The sequence below is a fragment of the Penicillium canariense genome, assembly GCF_028826845.1.
Source record: "Penicillium canariense strain IBT 26290 chromosome Unknown utg000003l_segment0_segment0, whole genome shotgun sequence".
NCBI lineage: Eukaryota > Fungi > Ascomycota > Eurotiomycetes > Eurotiales > Aspergillaceae > Penicillium > Penicillium canariense.
In genome coordinates this window covers 1570055-1592402 of record NW_026622730.1, presented here as the reverse complement: position 1 = coordinate 1592402, position 22348 = coordinate 1570055, and the positions used below count along the sequence as shown (strand labels likewise).

General features: G+C 53.2%; 8 protein-coding genes across 8 annotated transcripts; 4 read left to right on the top strand and 4 right to left on the bottom strand.

Annotated features, from left to right (window-relative positions):
* Window positions 1-374: 374 nt before the first annotated feature.
* Window positions 375-7286, bottom strand: N7482_005408 (type I polyketide synthase; the record flags this gene model as incomplete). Its single annotated transcript, XM_056687533.1, has 5 exons — window positions 375-1187; window positions 1250-1570; window positions 1624-4245; window positions 4304-6524; window positions 6583-7286. The coding sequence occupies 5 exons, from the start codon at window positions 7284-7286 to the stop codon at window positions 375-377; spliced, it is 6681 nt and encodes a 2226-aa protein (XP_056543088.1).
* An 859-nt stretch (window positions 7287-8145) lies between these two features.
* N7482_005407 (Serine hydrolase FSH) lies at window positions 8146-9187 on the top strand (the record flags this gene model as incomplete). The annotated part of the gene is made up of 4 exons (XM_056687532.1): window positions 8146-8187; window positions 8256-8274; window positions 8344-8934; window positions 9033-9187. The coding sequence occupies 4 exons, from the start codon at window positions 8146-8148 to the stop codon at window positions 9185-9187; spliced, it is 807 nt and encodes a 268-aa protein (XP_056543087.1).
* A 1099-nt stretch (window positions 9188-10286) lies between these two features.
* N7482_005406 (uncharacterized protein) lies at window positions 10287-11458 on the top strand (the record flags this gene model as incomplete). Its single annotated transcript, XM_056687531.1, has 5 exons — window positions 10287-10631; window positions 10885-10975; window positions 11034-11116; window positions 11175-11207; window positions 11261-11458. The coding sequence occupies 5 exons, from the start codon at window positions 10287-10289 to the stop codon at window positions 11456-11458; spliced, it is 750 nt and encodes a 249-aa protein (XP_056543086.1).
* A 3203-nt stretch (window positions 11459-14661) lies between these two features.
* Window positions 14662-15681, bottom strand: N7482_005405 (uncharacterized protein; the record flags this gene model as incomplete). The annotated part of the gene is made up of 1 exon (XM_056687530.1): window positions 14662-15681. One exon carries the CDS (start codon window positions 15679-15681, stop codon window positions 14662-14664), a length of 1020 nt encoding a protein of 339 aa, XP_056543085.1.
* Window positions 15682-17123: 1442 nt separating this feature from the next.
* On the top strand, window positions 17124-17393 carry N7482_005404 (uncharacterized protein; the record flags this gene model as incomplete). The annotated part of the gene is made up of 1 exon (XM_056687529.1): window positions 17124-17393. The coding sequence occupies one exon, from the start codon at window positions 17124-17126 to the stop codon at window positions 17391-17393; it is 270 nt and encodes an 89-aa protein (XP_056543084.1).
* Window positions 17394-17588: 195 nt separating this feature from the next.
* ura6 (uridylate kinase ura6) lies at window positions 17589-18236 on the top strand (the record flags this gene model as incomplete). The annotated part of the gene is made up of 1 exon (XM_056687528.1): window positions 17589-18236. The coding sequence occupies one exon, from the start codon at window positions 17589-17591 to the stop codon at window positions 18234-18236; it is 648 nt and encodes a 215-aa protein (XP_056543083.1).
* A 645-nt stretch (window positions 18237-18881) lies between these two features.
* N7482_005402 (PCI domain protein) lies at window positions 18882-20412 on the bottom strand (the record flags this gene model as incomplete). The annotated part of the gene is made up of 2 exons (XM_056687527.1): window positions 18882-20023; window positions 20172-20412. 2 exons carry the CDS (start codon window positions 20410-20412, stop codon window positions 18882-18884), a joined length of 1383 nt encoding a protein of 460 aa, XP_056543082.1.
* Window positions 20413-20948: 536 nt separating this feature from the next.
* Window positions 20949-21651, bottom strand: N7482_005401 (uncharacterized protein; the record flags this gene model as incomplete). Its single annotated transcript, XM_056687526.1, has 3 exons — window positions 20949-21344; window positions 21401-21477; window positions 21537-21651. 3 exons carry the CDS (start codon window positions 21649-21651, stop codon window positions 20949-20951), a joined length of 588 nt encoding a protein of 195 aa, XP_056543081.1.
* Between the last annotated feature and the right edge of the window lie 697 nt (window positions 21652-22348).

Genomic DNA, 22348 nt, shown 5'->3' with positions numbered 1-22348 from the left:
AGCGCCACTCGCAGCGCCACACGAACCTATCTACTCTAATCAGATTACCATCCGCATGCGCCCTGTGATAGCTGTCTTTCATGGTGTTCCAATCTGCAGACAGTCTGGTGGATCATCAAAGAGTTTAACTGTGAGTCCCACTTGAGGCTAGCTTGGCGCAATATACGATTTGCATCCCCACCGGGTATATGTTTGGCATCAAGAGTAAAATATATATCTAAGAAATTGAGCCAGACCTAGCTGAAGAAATTCATTCAAATCAATGCAGTTACTTAGGTATACTTCTATCATAACAAAGGATCAACATAAATATAAAACCAAGGATAAAAGAACATATACTCAATCTCCCCTTCAACGGGCATTACATCACCCACTCAAACCTGCGACTTGTTCAAAATAATCTCCGCAAGTGCCATCAGAGACCCGCTCGACAGCAACTCCAAGACCTGCACATTGGCATTTGCCTCGCGCGCAATCCAGTTGCGGATCTCAATCGCCACAAGCGAATCCAAACCCAAAGAGGCCACGGTAATCGACGGATCCATGTCCTCCAGCGAAATCACCAGGATTTGCGCTAGTTTGGCGGCGAGGGCTTCATAGCAGATACGAAGTGCCTCCTCCTTGGAGGCTGCATTGGCAAGGAGTACGTTCAGCGGGGCAGAGGGTCCACTGCCGCCAGCACCTGAACCGTGCGCTGCCTTCGCGGCCTCATACAGAACGCTGAACTTGGCGTCTTGCGCCCAGAAGTGATCAAGTGTGCTGAGCTCGAGGCCAACAATGAACTGGCCTGAGCACGACTCAACCAGATCGCCTGTGATTGCGGCGGCGAGCAGGGCGAGCACCTCGGCTTCGTCCATACCATCTGTGCCGATATTGTTCAGCACTTCCTGTCGCCGCTTGCTGTCGACTTCTGCTAGGTAGCCGACATCGCGGACGGCTGTCAGGTCAATCGATGTACCGGGCAAGCCTTGTGACCGTCGGTACTCCATGAAGCCGTCAAGGAAGACATTGGCTGCGGCGTAGGCGGCTTGGCCGCGGTTGCCGATGACACCGGCCACGGAGGAGAGGGCCACGAAGAAGTCGAGCGGGGAGTCAGCGAGGACTTCATGCAAGTTCCAGGCGCCGTCAACTTTGCTGGTTATGACGGCTTGGAAGTCGTCTAAGGTCATGTTCTCGAACAGCATGTCCTACGGAAATTGTTAGTTGCATGATTGAGGATTGGGGTAGAACTTTTGAGGGCAATACGTACTCGGAGAACCATGGCACCATGGACAACACCACGGACTGGAGGAAGATCCTTCATATCCCCCTTGACGAGATTCTCGACGGACTGTCGGCTGCTCACGTCGCAGGGCTTGACGGTGACATGTGTGCCATTGACGGCCAGCTCATCAATCAGAGCTCGCACCTGGTCATTGACTGATGCGCTACGGGAAACAAGAACAATGTGTCCGGCACCCTTTGACGACATCCACCTGGCCATACTTTGACCTAGACCACCAGTCCCACCGATCAAGATATAAGAAGCATCAGCCTTCAGGAGGGAAGAGCCAGTCTTGGGCGTAACAGCCTGTATGAGAAGTTAGCATTGCTCCATCCAATATTTGACTAATAATTTCTTACCTTGACATGATCATCCTGGTGAGGCACAACCACAATCTTACCCATAGCCTTACCAGTCTGAAGCGTCCGGAACGCAATCTCCAGGTCGGAGATGCGATATGTGGTAAGCGGCAGGGCAGGATGCACAGAGCCCTTGGTCATCAGCGCCGTAACATCATCCAAGAGACGCTTCATCAGCTTCGGTCGGCGCGCCGCAACCTTGGTCAAATCGACGGATGCAAAGGTGATATTGTATTCGAATGGCAGCATATCGAGACGGGTGTTCTTGGTGATATCCGCCTTACCGATTTCAATGAATCGGCCGAACGGCGCCAGGCACTCCCATGTCTCGCGAAGGAGATCACCTGCGAGCGAGTTGACGACAACATCCACGCCCTCGTTGTTGGTAGCGCGGCGGATACCGCGACCGAACGATGAGTCACGGCTGTACAGGATGTGGTCTTCGGCAATGCCGTACTCTGCCATGAGGAACTGCCTCTTCTCCACGCTGCCGACAGTCACAAAGATCTCTGCACCGATCATCTGCGCTAGCATAATGGCTGCTTGTCCAACACCACCTGCACCGGCGTGGATCAGAATTCGCTCGCCTTCTTGCAGATGGCCGAGGTCAAAGAGTGCATAGTAAGCTGTACAGAACACGACAGGTACTGTGGCGGCGACCTCGAAGGACATGTTCTCTGGGATCAGGGCTGCGCTGGTGGCTTTGCAGCGAGCGTAGGTTGAGTAACCACCCAGCGGCAGGGCCATGACTCGCTGGCCGACCGTGAGGTGCTTGACGTTCTTGCCGACCGACGAGACGATGCCACTGCACTCGATACCAATATACGGCTGTGCGAGCTGGCCCATGGTCACGACGATATCTTTGAAGTTCAGACCGGTGGCCTTGACCTCAAACTCGATCTCATCGTCAGCCAAGGGATCGACGACATCGTCGGCAAAGTACAGCGTATCCAGGGCACCAAGGTTGCCGATTTGCAGCTTGAAGCGACGGCCAGGCTGATGGAATGGTTGAGACGAAATTGTCATCTCATGAGTTTCATTGTTGACGAAAGTGTCCGCCGCGTCGTCGGGGAAGGCACGCGGGACGTACAACTCAGCACCCTTAGCCCGAAACTCGAACTCATTGCAGGGCTTCACGCTGTCAGCGGGCCAAATAGCATTCATGGCAGCCGTAATCGGAATAGCAGGCTTCTCGAGATCTTCGGTCTCAAGACCAAGAGTCGCGACCTTGGCCAGAGTTTCGGAGCGCAGACTACGGGTAAGACCGACGATCATCTGGGCATCGGGGTTGTCAAGACGATAAACCCAAAGGACATGGGAGGCATTGAGCAAAGTCCGTTTCATGTCCTCAAAGGACTGTGCGGTGAGGTCGCGAAGAGAGTGAGCTCCAGTGTGAAGGACAACGACGCGCTTACCAGTAGCATCCATCTCCCCGAAATCAGAGACAGAAGGCTTCCAGTCAATGTTTTCCTTGCGGATAGCATCGTTCAGCTTGTCGGCGATACCGTCAGACTCACCGAACTGCGTGATAAGGACATCTGTCAGGTGATGGCCGTTCATGATGCCATTGCCATTGATATGCGGCATCTTATCCAGAGTCAGATGGCTATCGGTATGGCCATTGGGCAGTTCACTTGTAGCATGGCCATTTGCCAAGGCGCTGGTAGGCTCCTCAGCGTGCCCATTGATGCCATTAACATGATCACTGGATTCCTGGATCTCCGGGGTCAGCCCCTTCTCAACGTCGGCTAGAGACTTCCACTCGAACTTGTAGCACAGGTTTCGGGTATTTTCGCGACGGATTGCACCAGTGTCCTTGAGCGGAGTCATTACCAGACCCTCCATGTTGATCAGGACTTCAGTCGACTGCTGGGGCGTCACCCAAAGGTCGAACTTGGTCGGCTCGGGGCTGGCCTGGCTGGGTCCACCGTTGCACCACGCCTTGACAAATTCGCCAGGGACAGATGGGATCTTGTCGCTGATGACCAAGTTCTTGATCATCGTAGGCATGTACAGCGTCTCAAGAGCCATTCGACCCTGACCAAGAATTGGCCAGACCAGGTGAAGCAGGGCGTCCAAGAAGGTGGGGTGAATGGTCAATGGGGCCTCAAAGTTCTTGGGCATCACGGTCTTCGTGTCCCGAACGTACAGATCCGCACATGAGTGAACGGGACTTGAGAATACATTCTCGAGACCTTGGAAGAGGGGCCCATAACCGGCACCAACATCGGTGAGAACCTGATACATGTTCTGCGTGTCGATCTTGTAGGTAGCTTGTTCCTTGACCCGGTTGATTTGAGAATGGAAGTGCTTCTCCTCGGCCTCGGCGACGTTGACGACCAATGTCTGCTGCTTATTGTTGGCGCGGGTGCGGACCAAACCCGAGCAGTGCACTGTCCAACCCCGCTTAGAGGTCCACGACGAGATACGGAATTCATCCCAGATATCCGAGTTGCCGCGGGTACCTTCTGCATATGGCTTGAGGGAGATGGTAGTCTCAGCGTCCACGTCGTCGGTCAGAACGAGGGCAGCGCCGACGGTCACCTCGCGGAACTCGAATTGTGAGAAAGAGATCTCGTGCTGCTCAGCGCGTCGACGTGCAGCCTCAATGGCCATTGCCAACTATCAAAGCCAAGTTAGTATCTCTCGAGAACTGAATGAAGTCATCGTTGGAACATACATATCCAGCCATCGGATATACGTTCATACCCTGCATCTTGTGCTCCCGCAGCCAGGGTATATCATCTAGACGAACAATGTTGCGCCAGGTCGGCTCCAGATCGTTCGAATAAATAGCCAGCGTTCCCAGCATATCATTCCGCTTTCCATCGCGGAACTTATGGTTCTCCGCAATGCGCGCCTCGTGCCAATACCGGGTGCCGTGCTGCCACGGGTACTTGGGCAGGTCTCGCAGGAAAGAACGGTTGCGGCCACCGCTCACAGGGAAGTTGATCGCTGTGATGTTGAGCGTTCCACCGCGCACGTACACAGCGCCTGCGGCATTCAGCATGGACTGCGCGGGGTCGGCGTTGCGGAGTACTGTCGCAGCGTAGCCGATCTTTGATGCGGTTGAACCTAGACTCTTCATAGTATCTAGGATGGGACCCTTCAGGGCGGAGTGGGGGCCAAGCTCAAGTAGGAGGTTTGGTCGATTTTCCTCGAGGGTGCACATTTTAGCGAGCGCATCGGCAAAGAGCACGGGAGAGGTCAGGTTGGCAACCCAGTATGCTGGGCCTAGATCGGACGGCTCCGCGATTTCACCAGTAACGGACGAGAAGAAGGTTGCCGTCGTGGATGACGAGGGCAAGATCGAGTCAATGGCAGCGAGGTACGCTTCTGCTACCTTTTTCATATGGTCCGAGTGGTAGGCGACGCCAATCTTCAGTTTCCGATTGAAGAGCTGCTTCTCCTGCAGTACAGCCTCGAGTTCATCAATGGCATCTGCATCTCCAGAAACAGTCACGCTGGACGGGCTGTTCACACATGCTACCGTCGCGTAAGAGCCTAGGGTCTTCAGCATTGGCTTGATAGCTTCGGGGCTAGCTCCGACGGCGATCATAGTGCCCTTCAGCTGCGGATAAGAGCTCTTCAGCAATGAGGTCATTTGACCGCGGCGGTAGGCAAGTGCCATGGCTCCCTCCAGGTCATAGATACCGGCGGCATAGGCGGCGCCAATTTCGCCAGAGCTGTGACCAACGACTGAAGAAGGACGAATTCCCCAGGAACGGAGGAGGTCCGTGAGAGCGATTTGGAGGGCGGTGCAGGCCGGCTGGCTCAGGTGGGGGGCGTTGATCTCGGAGACTGCTGCATCCTTCTGTAACTCTTCGAGGAGAGAGAAGTCCGCTCCCAGATCGAGCAGACATCGGTCTGCGCGTTCAATGGCCGCAGCAAAAATTGGGTATTCGCCCATCAAAGGAATACCCATCTGGGCCCATTGAGCACCCTGGCCGGTGAAGACGAAAGCTACCGTCGGGGCGCCTAGCACTCGAATCGGGTTGACTTTTAGCTGGGCCATCTTGATGCCCAGATCGTCCAAAGAGACAGCAGACAGTGCCACCCGGTATGAAAGATGGGACAACTTAGTTCCAAGGGTGTGCGCAAAGTTGCCAAAGAGAGAGTTCTCGAACACCTCTGGCCGCTGCTCAAAGTAGATGCCAAAGTCCTGGATTCTCGCGCGCAGGGCTTCCTTGTCATTGGCTGAGATCAAAAACAGCCTGCTCTTAGGATCCCCCTCGACTCCTGCATCGTCCTCCGACTGTTCTGGCATCGGCGGCCTTTGGAGGACCACATGAGCGTTGGTTCCGCCGAAGCCATAGTTGGACACACTGGCATATTTCATGCCCCGTGGGAATGGCCGTGTGGAGGTGACGACCTTCATATTCCACTCCGCCAGTGGGATATTCGGGTTCGGCTTTTTGAAGTCGGCATTGGGTAGCAACAGCCCCTTGTCGAGGATCATGGCCGTCTTGATAATGGAAGCAATGCCACTGGCACCCTCCAAGTGGCCGACGTTCGACTTCACCGATCCAATATAAAGCGGATTCCGAGCTGTTCGGCCTCCCCCCAGGGCCGCCTGCACTGCCCGCGCCTCGATGGGGTCTCCGGCTTTCGTTCCTGTACCGTGCATCTCCGCAAACCCGCACTCATCTGGGTTTAGGTTGGCCTCGCGATATACGCGGCGGATCAATTTTTCTTGTGCGTGTTCGTTCGGCAATGTGATACCCTTGGTTCTCCCGTCTTGGTTGACTCCAGAATTCGCAATTACCGCCCGGATGGGGTCTTTGTCGCGCAGGGCTGCGTCAAGAGGTTTGAGGAGGACAACGCCTGCACCCTCGCCGCGCGCAAATCCAGATTTTGCTCTTTCGTCAAAAGAGTATGTTTTCCCGTCATCGTTGAACAATCTAAGGATGAATCCGTTAACTATTTGAGCTTCAGGGGGAACGTACCAGGCTTACTCACTGTGACATAGACATAGAAACAAAATAGTCAGGAAGAAGATTCAATCTGCACCCACCGACCAACGCCTCCTTCGATTCCCCACTTCGAATGCTCTGAACAGCATAATGCAAGGCCACCAGAGAAGATGAGCAGGCTGTGTCGATCGTCATACTCGGTCCCTCCAAGTCAAAGTAATATGAAATCCGATTGGATTGGAGGGCGGGTGCATTGCCTGTGGCCTGAAACGAAGGGAGAGTCTCGATATCGCGCAAATTATTGAGCTCATAATCCGAAAAGTTGCCGCCGACAAAGACACCGACATTGCGGCCGGCAAGCGACTCTTTGGGTATACCAGCACTCTCCAAAGCTTCGTAGGAGCACTCAAGCAGTAGGCGCTGCTGTGGGTCCATGGAAATGGCTTCCTGGACGGTGACATTGAAGAAGGGGGCGTCGAATCGGGAAATGTCTTCGTCGAGAAAGTAGCCACCGGCTGGGTTGAAAGTGCCGGGCTTGGAGGGATTGGGGTGGTGGTAGGCGCCGTGAGAGAAGCGGTCTTTGGGAATGGGTGACCAGCCGCTTCGGGCTCGTGTGCATAGCTCCCATAAGTCGCTGGGCGAGGAAACCTGACCGGCGAGACGACAGGCGTATCCGATGATGGCAATGGGTTGCGGAGGCTGGGATTCCCCGTCGCACTGCGTCCCATTGGGGGCGACAGCACCGTTCATCGTGTGTTTTGTGTCAGGGTGAGGTGGGGAAGTATAACGGTGGAGGGGGAGTAGAATAGGAGGAGGGGCACCTTGGAGGGCCTGATGGATGGAGGAGGGGGTATATGAGTAAAGAAGGAACCAGAAGAGAAAGATATAGAACGAATGTATAGAAGAATGTCCGTGACTTCTTTTCGTGTCTCTTGAATCCACAACTAGAACCGACGAGCCATTGGGATTATATAGACAAGGCTGGAGCCTTCTACTTTAAGTGTCAGAGAAAATAAAAGAAAACTAAAAAAACAGTGCATTGTAAGAGAGGCAGAGGATCAACAGTCCCTCTTCCCTCATCCATCAAATCTTACTTTCAAACCAAGTTCACGCCATTTTTCTCAATATTCATTGTTTTCCCAAATATTCATTTGCCCGGCGATAAGAATGGGAGATTAACATTGGGCCGCCGGTGGCGTAACTTTGGCTATCCTGCCGTGCAGCCCACTTGGGTTAGACACAAAATTCAGGGACAGGAACTCTGGGTCCATGCAACTTGGGACTTAGACCATGCAACCCTAACCAGCCTTATTCACCTTGTTGGCCGGCAGGGTGGATCCCCCTGTCGATCACCTGTGCTCAGAGGGAATTACTGATTTATGAGCTCGAGACAAGTCCCGGACCGGTGGAGAAACCACTCGGTGTTCTGACAAGCTCCCCTGAAGGGATTTCTTTTTCGTATCACCTTTTCTTCAGCTTAACTGCTTGTGTTGGCTATTAAAGCGCGCTCCCCATTGTCTCTCGCAGGAAGAGTGGTTGTGCAATCCCCGTCATTGGACAAATATCAAGTATACGCAATTTACGCCGACCAGACTACACAGGGCCCAGAATGCGGTTCCTCTGTCTCCATGGTGCCATTGGCAACATTGAAGTGAGTGGGAAGCAGGTGCCAGATATGAGGCACTGTCCGGCGTGAAGAAACCATGCTAATTCGCGCAGAATATCAGTATCCAGCTAGGTAGAAGCCACCAGGAGGAGGAAGGGTACAGTCTGAAGTAGCACGCATTTTAACGGGTGATCGCTCCAGCCCCACTGCAGAAAGAGCTCGAATGCGACAATTCTGCTTCCTTCCACTATATCCAGGGTCCGGTGCGAATTAAGCCTCCGCCAGGTATGATGCACCCCATCTTGATAGCCGTGGAAAAGAAAGGGAGTCCGGAATTCATGTCTCACCAACTCGCAGGGTTCGAGGAATATTTTGGCGTCGGACCGCACTACCGCTGGGCCGACGATGCTGGTGTCGCCGAGGATTCGATGATCAGCCGGGTACGAAAGATTCCAGTTGGGCAGAACCCGGAGGATGTGATGCGCGACCTCATAGGGGACCGTGATGCTGAGTGGAAGAACCGCCGGGAGGTAATGAATTATCTCTACGAAACGTTGGAGGCAAACCCGGATATTGAAGGCATCATCGGGTATAGTGAAGGCGCATCCATGGCAGCCACACTTATCATAGACGAGCAAATCAGACTCCAAGAAAGCGGACGCGAACGACGGATCAAGTGCGCGATGTTCATCACAGGCTGGCCTCCAATCCACCCGGAGAAGGGGATTATCCTCGCGGACGAAGTTGACGATATGATCGACGTGCCTTCCTTGCACGTCGTGGGCGCGAATGGTATGATACTTGCATGCGGAGCTATTTCTTTCATCTTCTGTGATTGGCATTGTCGAAATTCCCAACTAACCGCCTTCCTTCTTATTTTATATGAGCAGATCCTTTCCGACACGGCGCATACGCTCTCTACAACGTCTGTGACCCTGACACGGCTATTTTCTTCGACACGGGCAAGGGTCACACCATTCCGCGGTCTGGGCTGGTGATCGGTGAGCTAGGCGATGCGGTCCGCGAAATGATGTCCAAGTCGTAGCACTTGCAGGGAGAGGAGTAAGTGGATGTGTCTCGGCGGGTCTACCCAGGACGAAACCAATATGTAAAGAGAGGGGAGCACGGATTCATGCAAGTTGGTCTGGATGTATGGAAGCTACCTTGGGGGGCTGGAAGTGTCGATAAAGGGAAATAACCAGAAGAATAATATTTCAGCAGTTATTCGCACTATACTAGCCTACCGTGCCGATCGTACAGAATGTGCCTGGCCGGGGGGTTGTCATACGCCACGAGGATGACTTTTCCGCTTATCAACGTAGCCTTGCAGGAGGGTAACTCGCACGCCGGTTGTGCGGTCGAGAACCGCTCGTCGGTGTAACCTTGAGGCCATTTTCCATCATGATTGTCTATCATCATCGCAAGAAAATATTTCGATATTGTATATACTAACCTTGTAGACCACCCAACCTATGCTGTGGGTCGCCGACTAGGTTTGCGCTGAACCAGGGATGCTTCCGCTGAATATTCAGCATATCCGCTCAATTTTCATGTAGTCCTCACAATAGCAACTATACCTATCCCTCTCTAGTCCATTTCGATAGTTGGGTTGGCCTCCTCTTGAATCACCTCGGAACGGGAGATGCCGTCCATTGCCTCGCTTTCTCCTCGTCAAAATCTCTCTTTTTTCTCATCTGTTTATCACTGAGGCCAATGCGCTACATTCCAATCGGTCAGGGAAGCCGACGCATCTATCGATAACCCTCCGCCTGGCCAATGCCGAGAAGTAGTGCCGATCCCAATCTCCGGATCTATGTGCTTATCCTTCGTGCTCGTGCGTATCCCGTCATTTTCTACTCTCCGCCATGTCAAGTTCGCAATTTCCCCTTGTCGCACACCCGGATAATATAAGACTGTACTCTCCTACACACCATTCCTTCGCCAATTGTTAAACTATCATCAATAGGCGTAGCTGCAACCCGATAGCGTGATATTATCCCTGCCACAGCCCCCTATCTTCTCCTCCCAGTCCTCCACCACATTAAATACGTCGCGACAGCTCCGTAGATCGTTCCAGGCCCATTGTCCCGAATAATCAATCCCACCCCCACTTCCCACCATTAGCGGATAGCATTCCATTCGCCATGCACGTCAAGTCCTTCCAGAATCCCCTCCTGCTGGGTTTCTTTCTCCACGGACTCCAGCCGTGCTTGGCTCAAATAGTCCCGCCAGAGCGTTGCGCCACAGGTGTCCACGCCATTCTCATTCGGGGACAAGGGCCTGGCGATCATCTGAATGTGATGGTGTCTGTCCAGAACCTGATCCTGCAGCTGATTCCGGGCTCGAGTAGCGTCGACCTGCCGTACAAGCACGGCGTGGACGACCATCGAATCGCCGCCGCCGATGGCGCTTCTCTCATGCAGGAGTATATCCGGTACTATGCAGCGAGTTGTCCGAACTCCAAAATTTTCGTCCATGGGTACTCGTTGGTACGTGGGCTTTTCATTGGTCTATTGGATTCGGAAGACTATATGCCTGCCTCTTCCATCTCGTTCATTCACCGATCTGTATGGATCTAGACCCCCAACAGGACTACTTCGGGGGGTTTTCAGTGTCTATCCATTTTGCCTCCTAGTTTGTGGCTAGTATTGTTTTTCTTTTCCCCTTACAAACCCCTCGTATGTACGGATATCCCTATTTCAAATCCACCATGCTGAGAAAACCTTATTGCTCCCACCATAGGGCGGAGTGGTCATGATGGACGGACTTTGCGGGACGAGTTCGCAGTGGCTCTTCCCTGTCTCCGCACTGGAGCCCCGGTACAACAGGACTGGTAAGTCCACGCCGCAAACTCATTGATCGCGGCCACACCAAGCCAAATTTGACGTTAGTGATCGCGGCTGTATCCTATGGCGAAGAGACGTTTGTCCCCGGGGTTCCGTACAGCGTCGGGACGTGCACTGACGGAACTGGGGTAAGTCAAGCAGTCAAATCCCGGTCACAACGTTCTCTTGAATTTGACCACGCCCGAGACTTCCGGCTGGTACTTCCGGCTGGTGTCTGGGGTTTGTCCGGGCAGAACCAAAAACCGCAATCTAATGATCCGCCCACAATGTAGATCTATCCACGCATCCATCCTGAATGGTGCGACGCATACGCAGCCTCGCTGAGAAGCTACTGCGACGAGGATGACGCGACCTGCTGTTTCCGAATCCCGCCGCCGGACAACCTTGCTCACTTTCTCTATATTTTCCGATACAACATGGACGTGCTTCACTTTGTGCAGCAGCGCCTGAACGCGACTCGGTCACAATAAGCTAGGGTCATGCGAAGTACGCGTGGTACATGACTAATGGGCAATGACAATCTCGGCGATACTACCAAAAGAGAAGACCAAGAGAAGCCACGAAAAAAAAAAAAAAAAAACAAAAAATGGAAGGAAAAAAAGAAAAGTGGTGATATCAAATGCATAGCTAAAGCAGCGTCCCGCATCCACCTGGCCGACAGTCAGGCAATCTCCTTTTTAGACAATCCCGTCATTAGGAAAAGCGATTATAAAGTTTGGCACTCGGCGTGCGGCGCCAAGTGGACCCTTCAGGGACCGCACGGAGCCTCCCACGAACCAGCGAGCAGCCCGTTAGTGGCCAGCGTCTTCGGCGTCCTTCCCAGTTGGCCTGGTCCCAAACTTAAGTCATTCTCGACGGCTCATACGGTTCGGTCCCACCGCTCCGACTACGTTCATCTATTTCCCGATTCACTGGTCCCGTGGACGGCTCGGAACCCTAAATTTAAGATGCTTCATTGCCGTTTGATCTTTGCTCCTGGCCCTAACCTAATTCCCCAGTTTTGGGATGATCGGCGACTCTGGCTACGCTCTTGGCCCGGCAGTTTTCCGGCAAGCCATGAATGACGCCCGCTCCATACGCTGTAGCCTCTCCCCCCCCCTTAAGGCCTGATTACCCTCCGCACATGGTGCGTTCGATTGACCGGGCTTCGGCCGAAGTCGTATGCACCTCGTAAACTAAACTGAACTAGTGAATCTTCTGGGCGGAGGCCCTACGCTTGCAGCGGATCATGATGTTCTGCCCTACCGACTCGGCCGGATGCAACACGCTAACTAGAGGCGCGCCGTCCTTGTGCCCCCTGATTGTAGTTGTAGATACGCCTTCCATATTGGAGATTGGCCGCCTGGACACGCAAAAATAGAGCAAAACAGATACCAGCCACGTAGAGAGCTCTATCTAAGTTTCGGCTCAACAGCAGTTTGCCAAGAGAGTTACACTTCGACACGTTCTACTGTAAATGATCTCAGTATTTGGATATTCAGATGTCCGAACCAAGACCGAATGTGAACCTAGAATGTTCAGATGCCGCAATATTAGACGCTCCATGAACCGGTCGCGCGTAGATTTGGACAGCGCCCTGTTTTTGCTGCTGTCGCGATTTTGAGCGGGCGGCGGTGGAGGGAAAGCTCGGTGCTGGAATGCCGAAGCAGGCGTGAACGGCGCGGGTACTGTCGGACCGATTAGCCTATTGCGGATAGAACTTGCATGCAGCACATCACATCTGACATTTCTCGGCATGCAGCTTCAAAATTGAGAAATAACGGTTATCCCCCCAACCCAGTAAAATCACCGTGGGCGTTTGTTTCAAGTTCCATTTTGGATGCGGGTGTTGCAGATACGGCCTGTAGAACTGTAGGAATGAGCCTGTCATGAAGTAAAGCGGGTTATACCGAGGGCAGTGGCATGATCATTTAGCGGACATACCTAGCGATCGGAGACTCCCGGTCTGGCAGGATAAATATTCTTAGCTGCGGATGCAGGTCTTAGTGTACCTCTGCAATTCTGTAGGAGCACAATACGACAAAGGGTAGCCAGTCAATCATATCCACATCCAACTAAGGTCGCACTGGAGTGCCAACGTAGAATTTCCTTGAACTGTTGCCCGAAAAGTATCGACTTATTATTAACCTGTTTCAAGCGGACATAATCCTCGTATGGCAGGCGCTTATTTGCGTAGAATTATCCCTTACATCTGAGCATTTACCTACACGAGCGCGCCCGGGCGAAGCATACACAGGGCATTGACTCGATATATATTTTGACATTATTCCTTTGTTCTATTACAGAATGAATAAAATTTTTCGGACAAAGGTGATCACGGCCTTGTCATATTGAGACACCGTTAGCCAGGGCTTCAAAAGCCACCTCTTCTTCATTCCATCACATCACCACTCATCTTACTCACCTTATTGTCTGCGTTGGATCTAATCAAGCTACTCTCCCTACCAGCAACCACAGAGCTCCGCTAGATTTTGCCCGGAACAATGGATTCAGTTACGTCCGTAAAAGACTGAAACAACCTCTGTGATAATCTCTTGAGGTGAGCCCATGCGCTCGAGCATAGAGTCCACGAAGCTAGCACTATATGGAGATAGAGGTAGGACCGAATGATTCGGTAAGAGGTATAGAACCTCATAGGTTACTATTCAGATGCTTAGTCTGAATCCCATGGATGCAAATGAGAATCGCCATCACTGTCAGCGCACTGGTAGTATAGAGGACACTATGTTCTGGAAAAATGCACTTCTTCAGAGGCAACTAACCCCAGATGAGGATGTGGCCACAATTCTAACTATTATCGCACTTCATATAGCAGACTCCACTTGAAACCGAGGCCAGGGGCTGTATTCCTGGATCTATGTGCGGACTGCATGGGCGACTTGGCAAGAAGGAAACACCTGTCATGGGCAGGGCAAGGGCACTGAGAATGAGTATCTTCGTGGAAGATGGATTCACAACTATAACTGTATGAGCTGTAAATGTGACTCGTTTGTACCGCCTCTACTTTGGCGCCTACCTCTTTTTTCGTAGGCGCGGCCTTTTATTTGGCTTTTCTTTCCGTTGAGACTGCTAACTGGACACTTATAAGAGAAATGATGTTATCTTAATGTGTTTGATATATGATTAGTTACACTGGTTTCTTGGCTTGCTTGTGGGCTGTCCATTTCAATACTTGGTAGTCGTAATGTGTTAACAAGTCCGCTCCACTGTATACTTAGAGTTAGAATGGTGTGACAGCAAATATCGTCTTGCTTGCAGTATCTACATATCTAGTAAGTAGATTTATCTTCCATTGCCTCAAAGGCCCCCGAAGGAAGTATGAATTAGGTGGGGTGATAAAGCCATCTCGAAAGTGGCGTGGAGAACAGACCGAATACCTGGGTCGACCTCTTCCCCGGGAGGCATTGGTTACGTCTAATCTGGGAATCTCTAGATGTTAATGAAAGGGTAGGTAAACCTTCGAAATGTTCCTAGGTTGCTCAGCTAAGCATTTCTTTAAGCCGCTGTTGTACATCCACTTTCGTAAATTGTGTTTCGTCTTCTATCCCCATTTCGTCTCAGATCTCCCTCCTCGCTCCATACAAACACTAGGCGAAAGGGTATCTCTCTCTTTCGCACTCACTCTCACGTCATCATTGAACGCACATAGAAGTGCAAACGCCAGCACAAACATTCAGTTGAACCATGAAATGCTGAGGTCTCGCTTTGTGAGCACACCATCCTCTGTCTTGTACACTGCGGGCCGTTGCCGGTATAGCCCTAGGTCGTCCATGATTTCCTCGGTTTCGCTGTCGAGATCGCCCTCTGCATACCTGTCTGCCACGAGGCTGTGGACGTATTCATTGAACTGGCTTCCCTCGGTGGGGATCTGGAGGACGCGCACGTTTAGGTCCAGCCAGCGAGTGTGATGCATATTGTGGAATAAGCAGAGACCCAGGTAGGGGTTGAACCAGGGATTACAGACTCGCAGTTCAGCAGCGCTATCAAAGACGCCGAGCTCCAGGTGGAAAACCTGCAGTGCAGGAAGCTCGAGGCACAAGCGGAGGCAGGTCTTCATCCAGGCGTTGTCGCTCTTGGTCTTCCATTTCTTATTTGCCTGGTCAAAGGGGTCGTTATACATGGTGTGCGTCACCTCGATGTGGTGAACCACCGATTTGATCTCCGAGCTAGTGAAATTCAGGAAGCGGTTGAGAACCCGGGTTGAATGGAAGACAAACTGGGTATGCTTGTACAAGAAAGGCTTGACCTCATCGTGGATACTCCTGCATGATAGCATGAGGTTCAGCGGGGGAGCGAAGGCGGATGGGGCTCCAGCGTCAATTTCCTGGGTACTCTTGACGCGAGCGGGCAGCTTACGGTGAGTAAGCTTGAAGACTTCTGAGTTCTTCCAATTCACCATGATGAGAATTTCGCCGGTCTCCTCATCCACCTTTGGGACAGGTGGGACCTGCTTCCGGGGAGCACGCTGGATCTGCACGCGGTAGTGAAGGCAGACATAGTTGTATATCATCTGGCGAATTTCACCAGGGAGGAACTGAATGCCCCACTGGGAGGGAGCGGTATCCTTTTCACCGACCTCCTCGCTCCTTCCAGAGCCATTTGACAGCCCAGCAGAGGCCTTTGCAGACCATTCCCACTCGGTAGTGGGAATGGCCGTGAGGTCACTGGCTTGCTCGTACAGCGGCAGAGACATGTTTTCGACTGCTGTGAGACAGACGCGGGCGAACAGGGAGGATGAACTTTGCGAACCGAGCTTTCTCGGCTGCCGAAGTGCGGTGTAATTCAGACGATGAGAGCCAGTCGCATTCGACTTGACTCAGGATGCTGGTGATGGTGCAGGGATAGTTTGAAAGAGACGGAGGGGAAGATGTGAAGCCAGGGGAATGACTCTGGGCTTTATAAGAGATGAAATATTGGAAGGTAGGTGACTTCTTGCTGCTATGGCCGCAGTGCTATACTGAGCCGTCACTGAAGGGCTAAAGTCAGCGGTGGGATTGGACCCAAAGGGAAGGACCCAACCACATGCTTGATATCGGAAGTATAGCAGGCAATCGAGTCTGCTTTTCACGCCCTGACACTGTATTAATGACCAATTAAGTATTGTTATGCTCAGAGAGTGAATTGTAGTCAATATAAATAAGCTGAAAGTGTTGTACGGTTGTCTTCTGATTCGTAGCAGGTATTCGAGGAGTGGATGTGAATCGCGAGCCTGTTAAAAATAGATGACTGTCTATCGAACTTGCCCTCAGTTCCTCGTGGCATTTGAAAATAAAGTAATCTTTGATTGGATCAATCGAAGAATGGAGGAGCTGTCAATGCCAGGTAAGGAGGCTTTTTTGCGGACGATGAGGAGTCCCGATGCTACTCCACTAGTTGTTAGCCTTAGAGATGTCGGGCTGGAGGCCCACTAACCAAAGGAAGGGTTTCGGAAATCTAAAGGTTGAAGAAAGTAGCGGATAAATCTTTAATAGGTCAAGAACACGGGGGCTTGATATGAAGTTCTGGGAATTGTTGTCTTCGTAAATTCAGCCACATGAGCATTATTTGTAAACCCTATGCAGGTTGGAGGGGTTAGCCCGGTACAATCGAACAGAAGTCAACTCACAAGGATACTGGAGGCTGTCTAATTGGATAAAGCGACTGGAGAGAGATGTTCAAGCTTAGATGGAATTACGCTAAATCTTATTGACTTGCTTGCGACGGGGACGTTCCCTATGCACGTTAATGATGTTAGCGAGCTTTGATCGACCAGAAAACTTCATGAAATTTACCAGAGATCCCATGAGTCATGATAATTGGGTCAATCCAGCGCTTGGCAGCGTGTAACTGATGTCTGAGGGGGTACACTACTAGAGCAAGGTTGACCAAGACCGTCCCCACGCACTTGACGAAACAGGTGAGGTCCAATGGACCAGAAAACTCCAGACAACGCACCGAGGATGCGATAGGCTGGAATAATGAGGTCAAGCAAAGCCATTGGTGGACTATCTCCAATATCGGAGGGAGACGCCGCAAAGGTGTTACTTGGCTGCGTCGGGTCTCTCTCCACGGCGGCTGCTATACAGATCCGCAACTAGTCCGGTTCCGGCCACTCCTTTTCTTCATCGCATCTCGCAACCCTCACCACCCACCTCAATGTCGCTAGCTGTCGCCCGCCGCTTCGCATCCGGAGTCTTCTCCAAGCCCTCTTTCACGCCTACCTCCCTTGCACGACTATCCGGTCCCCAGCGCTTGTCCAGCACCGCCCCAAAGTCGTCGCCGCCCCAGCGCCCGTCGTCCGCGCCGCAGAACGACCGCTCGCAGTTCAAGATCCTGCCGATTCTCACCATCATTGCCATCGGCTCAGGCTCATATATTTTCCTGGTGAAGTCTCGTACCGGCCAGGCACCGCAACGCTCAAACTAGATCTGCAGGGTACGAACCGCCTAGCAGCCTCGCACTAGCACTACTGCACTCAGCGTCCAGGTCCCGCAGCTACCGCTTCTGCCCCTCCCCCCTCAAACTCTCTTATTTCACCGCCGCCCACCAAACACAACAACGCTGCTCTTCTCAATTCCTCCGGACAGATTGCAATTCAATCCCCCATCCTCCCACTCCACAATGGCCACCTCTACAACCACCACCGGCCCCCGTTTCTCCACTCAGGAGGTGACGGTCGTCTTCTTCCTGGGCGGCCCCGGCAGCGGCAAAGGCACCCAGTCCGCGAACCTCGTCAGGGACTACGGCTTCGTCCACCTTTCCGCAGGCGACCTGCTCCGCGCCGAGCAATTGCGTGAGGGCAGCCAGTACGGCGCCATGATCAAGACATACATCACGGAGGGCAAGATCGTGCCCATGGAGGTAACGGTCAACCTGCTCTCCAACGCCATGCGCGACTCCCTGGACAACAACCCCCCGCCCGCGGGCACCAAGGCGCGGTTCCTGATCGACGGCTTCCCGCGCAAGCTGGACCAGGCCGTGTTCTTCGAGGAGACCGTGTGCACCTCGGAGGTCGTCCTCTTCCTCGACTGCCCGGAGGACGTGATGGAGGCTCGTCTCCTGAAGCGCGGGGAGACGAGTGGTCGGGATGACGACAATGCGGAGTCTATTCGCAAGCGTTTCCGCACGTTTGTCGAGACCTCCATGCCTGTTGTGGATGACTTTGAGAAGAAGGGCAAGGTGGTCAAGGTTAAGGCCACGGGCTCTGTGGAGGAGGTCTATGCGGAGGTGAAGAAGGGTATTGAGGCACGCGGTGTGCACCCTCGTTAAATTGGATTGCGTTCGTGTAGATATGGTGTGCGTGGATGTTACTGGTTGGGACATACAGAGCCACTCTTTTTGGATTTGGTTGGAGCTTAAAGTAATTAGATCAATAGAATGCTGGCATACTTCGTTGGCGTGCTGTATAGCGTATCTGATGCTGGGCCTGGGAAGTCGCAACAACACGGTTAGGATAGTTTCGCGACCGTCGTACGATGACAGGCGGATGTGAGGAGAGTACGAACGAGCTCTACTCGAAAAGAAAAATCATCTAGAAGTATTGTGATTCTGATCAGAGACCAGGGAATAAGAACAAAACGTCATCCCGCCGGGACAACAAAAAAACAGAGCAAAACACAGGCATGACATGACTCGTGGGGATCCCAATATCAACGGAGGAGAGGGCCAGTATATCCATCCCTACAAACTGACCAAGACAAAAGAAAATATAAATGCATGAGGGATAAAAGGGGGTGGGGAAAGGAAATCAAGAAGAGTAAGAAGAAAACCATGAGTCTCCCCTCTATTAGCGCAAAGAAGAAAGATTTTTTGTGTTCTGAGAGCTTTTTTGTTCCACTCCACCGCAGAAAACACCTACTCCAATGCTGTAGTTCCGCAAATCAACCCAGCTTCATCGAAGAGGCTAATGTAGGCTTACTCGGCAACAGCCTCAACCTCGCGGGGTTGCGCAGCCTGCTGGGGCTGCTGGATGCGCCTCCGGTCGCCGAAGCGGGCCTTGTCGCCGTTCTTACCTTGAGCCGCAGCGGCCTCCTGGTCCACGGCGGCCTGCATGCCCTCGCGGGCGAAGCGCTCACGCTCAGAACGGATGACATCCAGAACGCCCTCGAGCGAGCGGCGCCAGACCATCAGGCGACCCTGAATCTCAGCCCACTGCTTCTCACCGAAGACTCGGTAAGTGGCGCGATGAACAAGGAACTCCTGCTTGAGCTGAGAGAGCTTGCCCTCGACCAGGCCAGCACGGATCGTGTCAATCACCCACACCTCGATGTCCTCAGCGGGTACGCGCAGAGCAGACGCGATGGTGGCGTAGGGGAGAGAGCGGGAGGGGGTGCCGGAGGCCAGCGAGGTGAGGGTCAAGAGACGCATCTTTGTCTGCAGGGCATCGGCGGCCTCGGCGAGCACGCCGCCGGAAATGGAGGCGAGGGGGTTGGCGGAGACGAAGGCCTCGTAGGCATCGAGGGTGTCCGAGGTGAAGATCTCGAGCAGCTCGAAGAGAGTGCTGTCGCTGGAGCGCAGCGACTGGACGGCATCGGAGGCAGTCAGAGGGGTGAAGTCGAAGACAGCGGGGCGGCGCAGGGCAGAGGCGAGAGCGCGGACGGCCAGATCGCGAGCGGCGGGCTTGCTGGCCTCGGCTGCGGGGATGAGCTGCAGAGCCTGCATGACGTGCGACTGGGCAAGGCCGTCATCACCGGCAGCTGTGGAGGCATCAGCGATTGCCAGGTGCAGCTTCTGTGCCTCCTCATCATCCAGCTCCCATGCAGACAGCCATGTGGGCAGCTGTGTGGTAAGCTTGGGCTTCAGGGCCTCGAAGGCGTACCCAGACCCAGACTGACGGATCACGGCCACGATGGCCAACAGAACGTGGTACCGGCTGGAATCATCGTTGGACAGGGTGTTGAAGATGGTGGTGAGGATGGAGATAGCCAGGGTCGGGCCAAATTGAGGAGAGGTGGTGATGGGCTTAGCGAGATAGGCGCAGATGCGAGGGAGGAACACGTCGGTGTCGGACGACTGGTGGATGAGGTGGATGAGCAGGTTGTAGGAGGGGATGATCTCTGTCAAATTTGCACTCCGAGTCAGTTTTCTTGTATCCATTTGAAGAAATTGCTGGGCGGCTTGTCGAATATTTGGCGCGATATCTTTTTTTTCCCTTGTCCGCCGCCGCAATATTCAATATTCAATCCGCACAGTATCCCAACTCACCCTTCTCGGGGGCACCGTTCAGGACGGCCGCAGCCCCCACAAGTTTCTTCAGGACCTCATCGTGCTGCTTGAGGTCGGGCTCGCCCTCGGATTGTTCCTGCTGGCGGATCGGCTCAAGGAGCGGGGCGATCTCGGACTGGAGGCTGCCCTCTTTGCGCAGGGTGTCGATGTACTGGGCGAACTCCTCAGCGAGCTCGGAGAAGGAACCCTCAATGAGGAGGGTGTTGGTCGGAGCGGGCATGATTGAGGGTGGGGGGGTGGTGGTGGGAGGAGAAGGGGAGGGAAGGAGAGAGGTTCTTTGATGGTGGAGTCGTATCGATAAGTTGAGAAATTTCAGTGTGTGCCAAAAAGTCTTGGCGAAAGGAACACCGACCTGCCCGGACAGCAAGGGACGGCGTCGACCATCCCCAACTACTCGCCATTTTCTACCCTTTCCACCACGAATGCTCGTGAAATTACTCTACGACAAGTTTAGAACATGCACCATTCACTGAATGGGGGTTTATTCAAGCCACAGTCTGCTCTATTTTCGCCAGCGCAGATAGACACTCCGAACACCCCCAAGAGACAAGGAAGGACATGCGCGAATTCTCATAGATAAAGGGATAACATTAACGCAGCTGGAAGCGTTCAGGAACGGGGAATCAAGAATTCAAAGGGCATTGACCATCGACCATTCGTCATCGCGCTGAAATAAGAGGATACGAAAATCTGCACGCGGAATGACACCAAACGGAACTAACTCCGAAGGCGATGTGAAATACGTCGAGAGAGCCCTCAGAGGAACAGGCGCGCAGCGAGGAACATGACGGTGGCCATGAAACCAGTCGAGTAGCCCTCCAGGCTTCCCAGGGTCACAGCGGCGTTGGTGGTGGTGCTCGCAGCTGCCACCGAGGACGAGGAAGTCTTGCTGGAGTCGGTGGAAGTAGCCATAGCCAGAGTGGTGGATGCCGCGGTGGTGGATGAGCTCATTGTGGTATCCTCAGCGCTGGCATTCTTGCTTCCGCAGGTGGCGGCCTTCTTGCAGGCTCGCTGGCCCTGGATGTCGTTGGGGTGGGAGGCGATGCACTGGCCATAAGATTCCTCACACACATAGAAGGGCACAGTCTGGATGTACGGGGAAACATCGGGCGTACTTCCGTCCGCGCAGATGCAGTTGAAATTCAGGGTACTCTGTGAGTATTGTCAGTATGATCCGATCGCCCGAACGGAGGGACAGTAGCACGTACGGGTTCACAGGTGTTTTGCCTGGTCGCGCCCTTGCAAATCGAGGGACACTCATTGCGTTGTCCCTGGCACCAAGAGTCTGTCGTTGTTGATATCGAGTCAGCACTGTCCCTCAGAAACAGTGGGTGGTCCACATACTCAGCTCATCTGGCTTCACCAGTCCGATGTTGAAACCCGCGGGGAGGGTGTAAGTAGAGTTACTGCCCAGGACAGTTACAGCGAGGGTAGAGAGGAGCACGATGGAGAAGAGCATGTTGGAAGTGGTTATTGGAGCTCAAGTGAGAGAGATACAAGGGGGAGGTAGATGGGGGAAGAGAGGAAGAAGCAATACGCGACGACGAAGTGAAGAAGTTGAGGAAAACAAAGCCAGGAACGGTAGGCGCTGCCCGTGCAGCACCCTACATTAATGAAGCTTCTGCAGGGAAAAAGGAAGGTGCCAGGGTAACCGCCGGGGAAAGCACATACCAGTGGCCCCAGAAGCTTCCCAGGGACACTTTTCCTGTCTATGTCCCTATGACTGTTGCCCGAGGCTTCGCGAATGCTACGTTCGGGCCCTTTCGAAGTCCATGGCCTAGGGCCGCGAAGCCGATCGATTGAATTTTGGGGACTGACGCGCGAGATGTCCTTTGATTCCTTTGGATTTGTCAATCTTCCTGATCATTGACTTGTGGAACTATATCATCGACGGCCAATATCCTCGAGTTATACAATCTTTTTCTGTGTCCCCCCAAATAATTTCTGACCCTTCCTCGTTTACGCGCTTCTCACTGAGAGTCGTATTCCTGGCCTGTCTGGACGGGGCTGCTTTTGCACCTCCTGCATTCCAGGACCAAATTCCTCACCAACCAGGAGCGCACCTCCTTGCAGCTGTCATCCCGAATACATACCCAAGTAAGACCATGCTTGTGACCTGGAACAGATCACCGCGGGATCGGAAACACATGGTATAA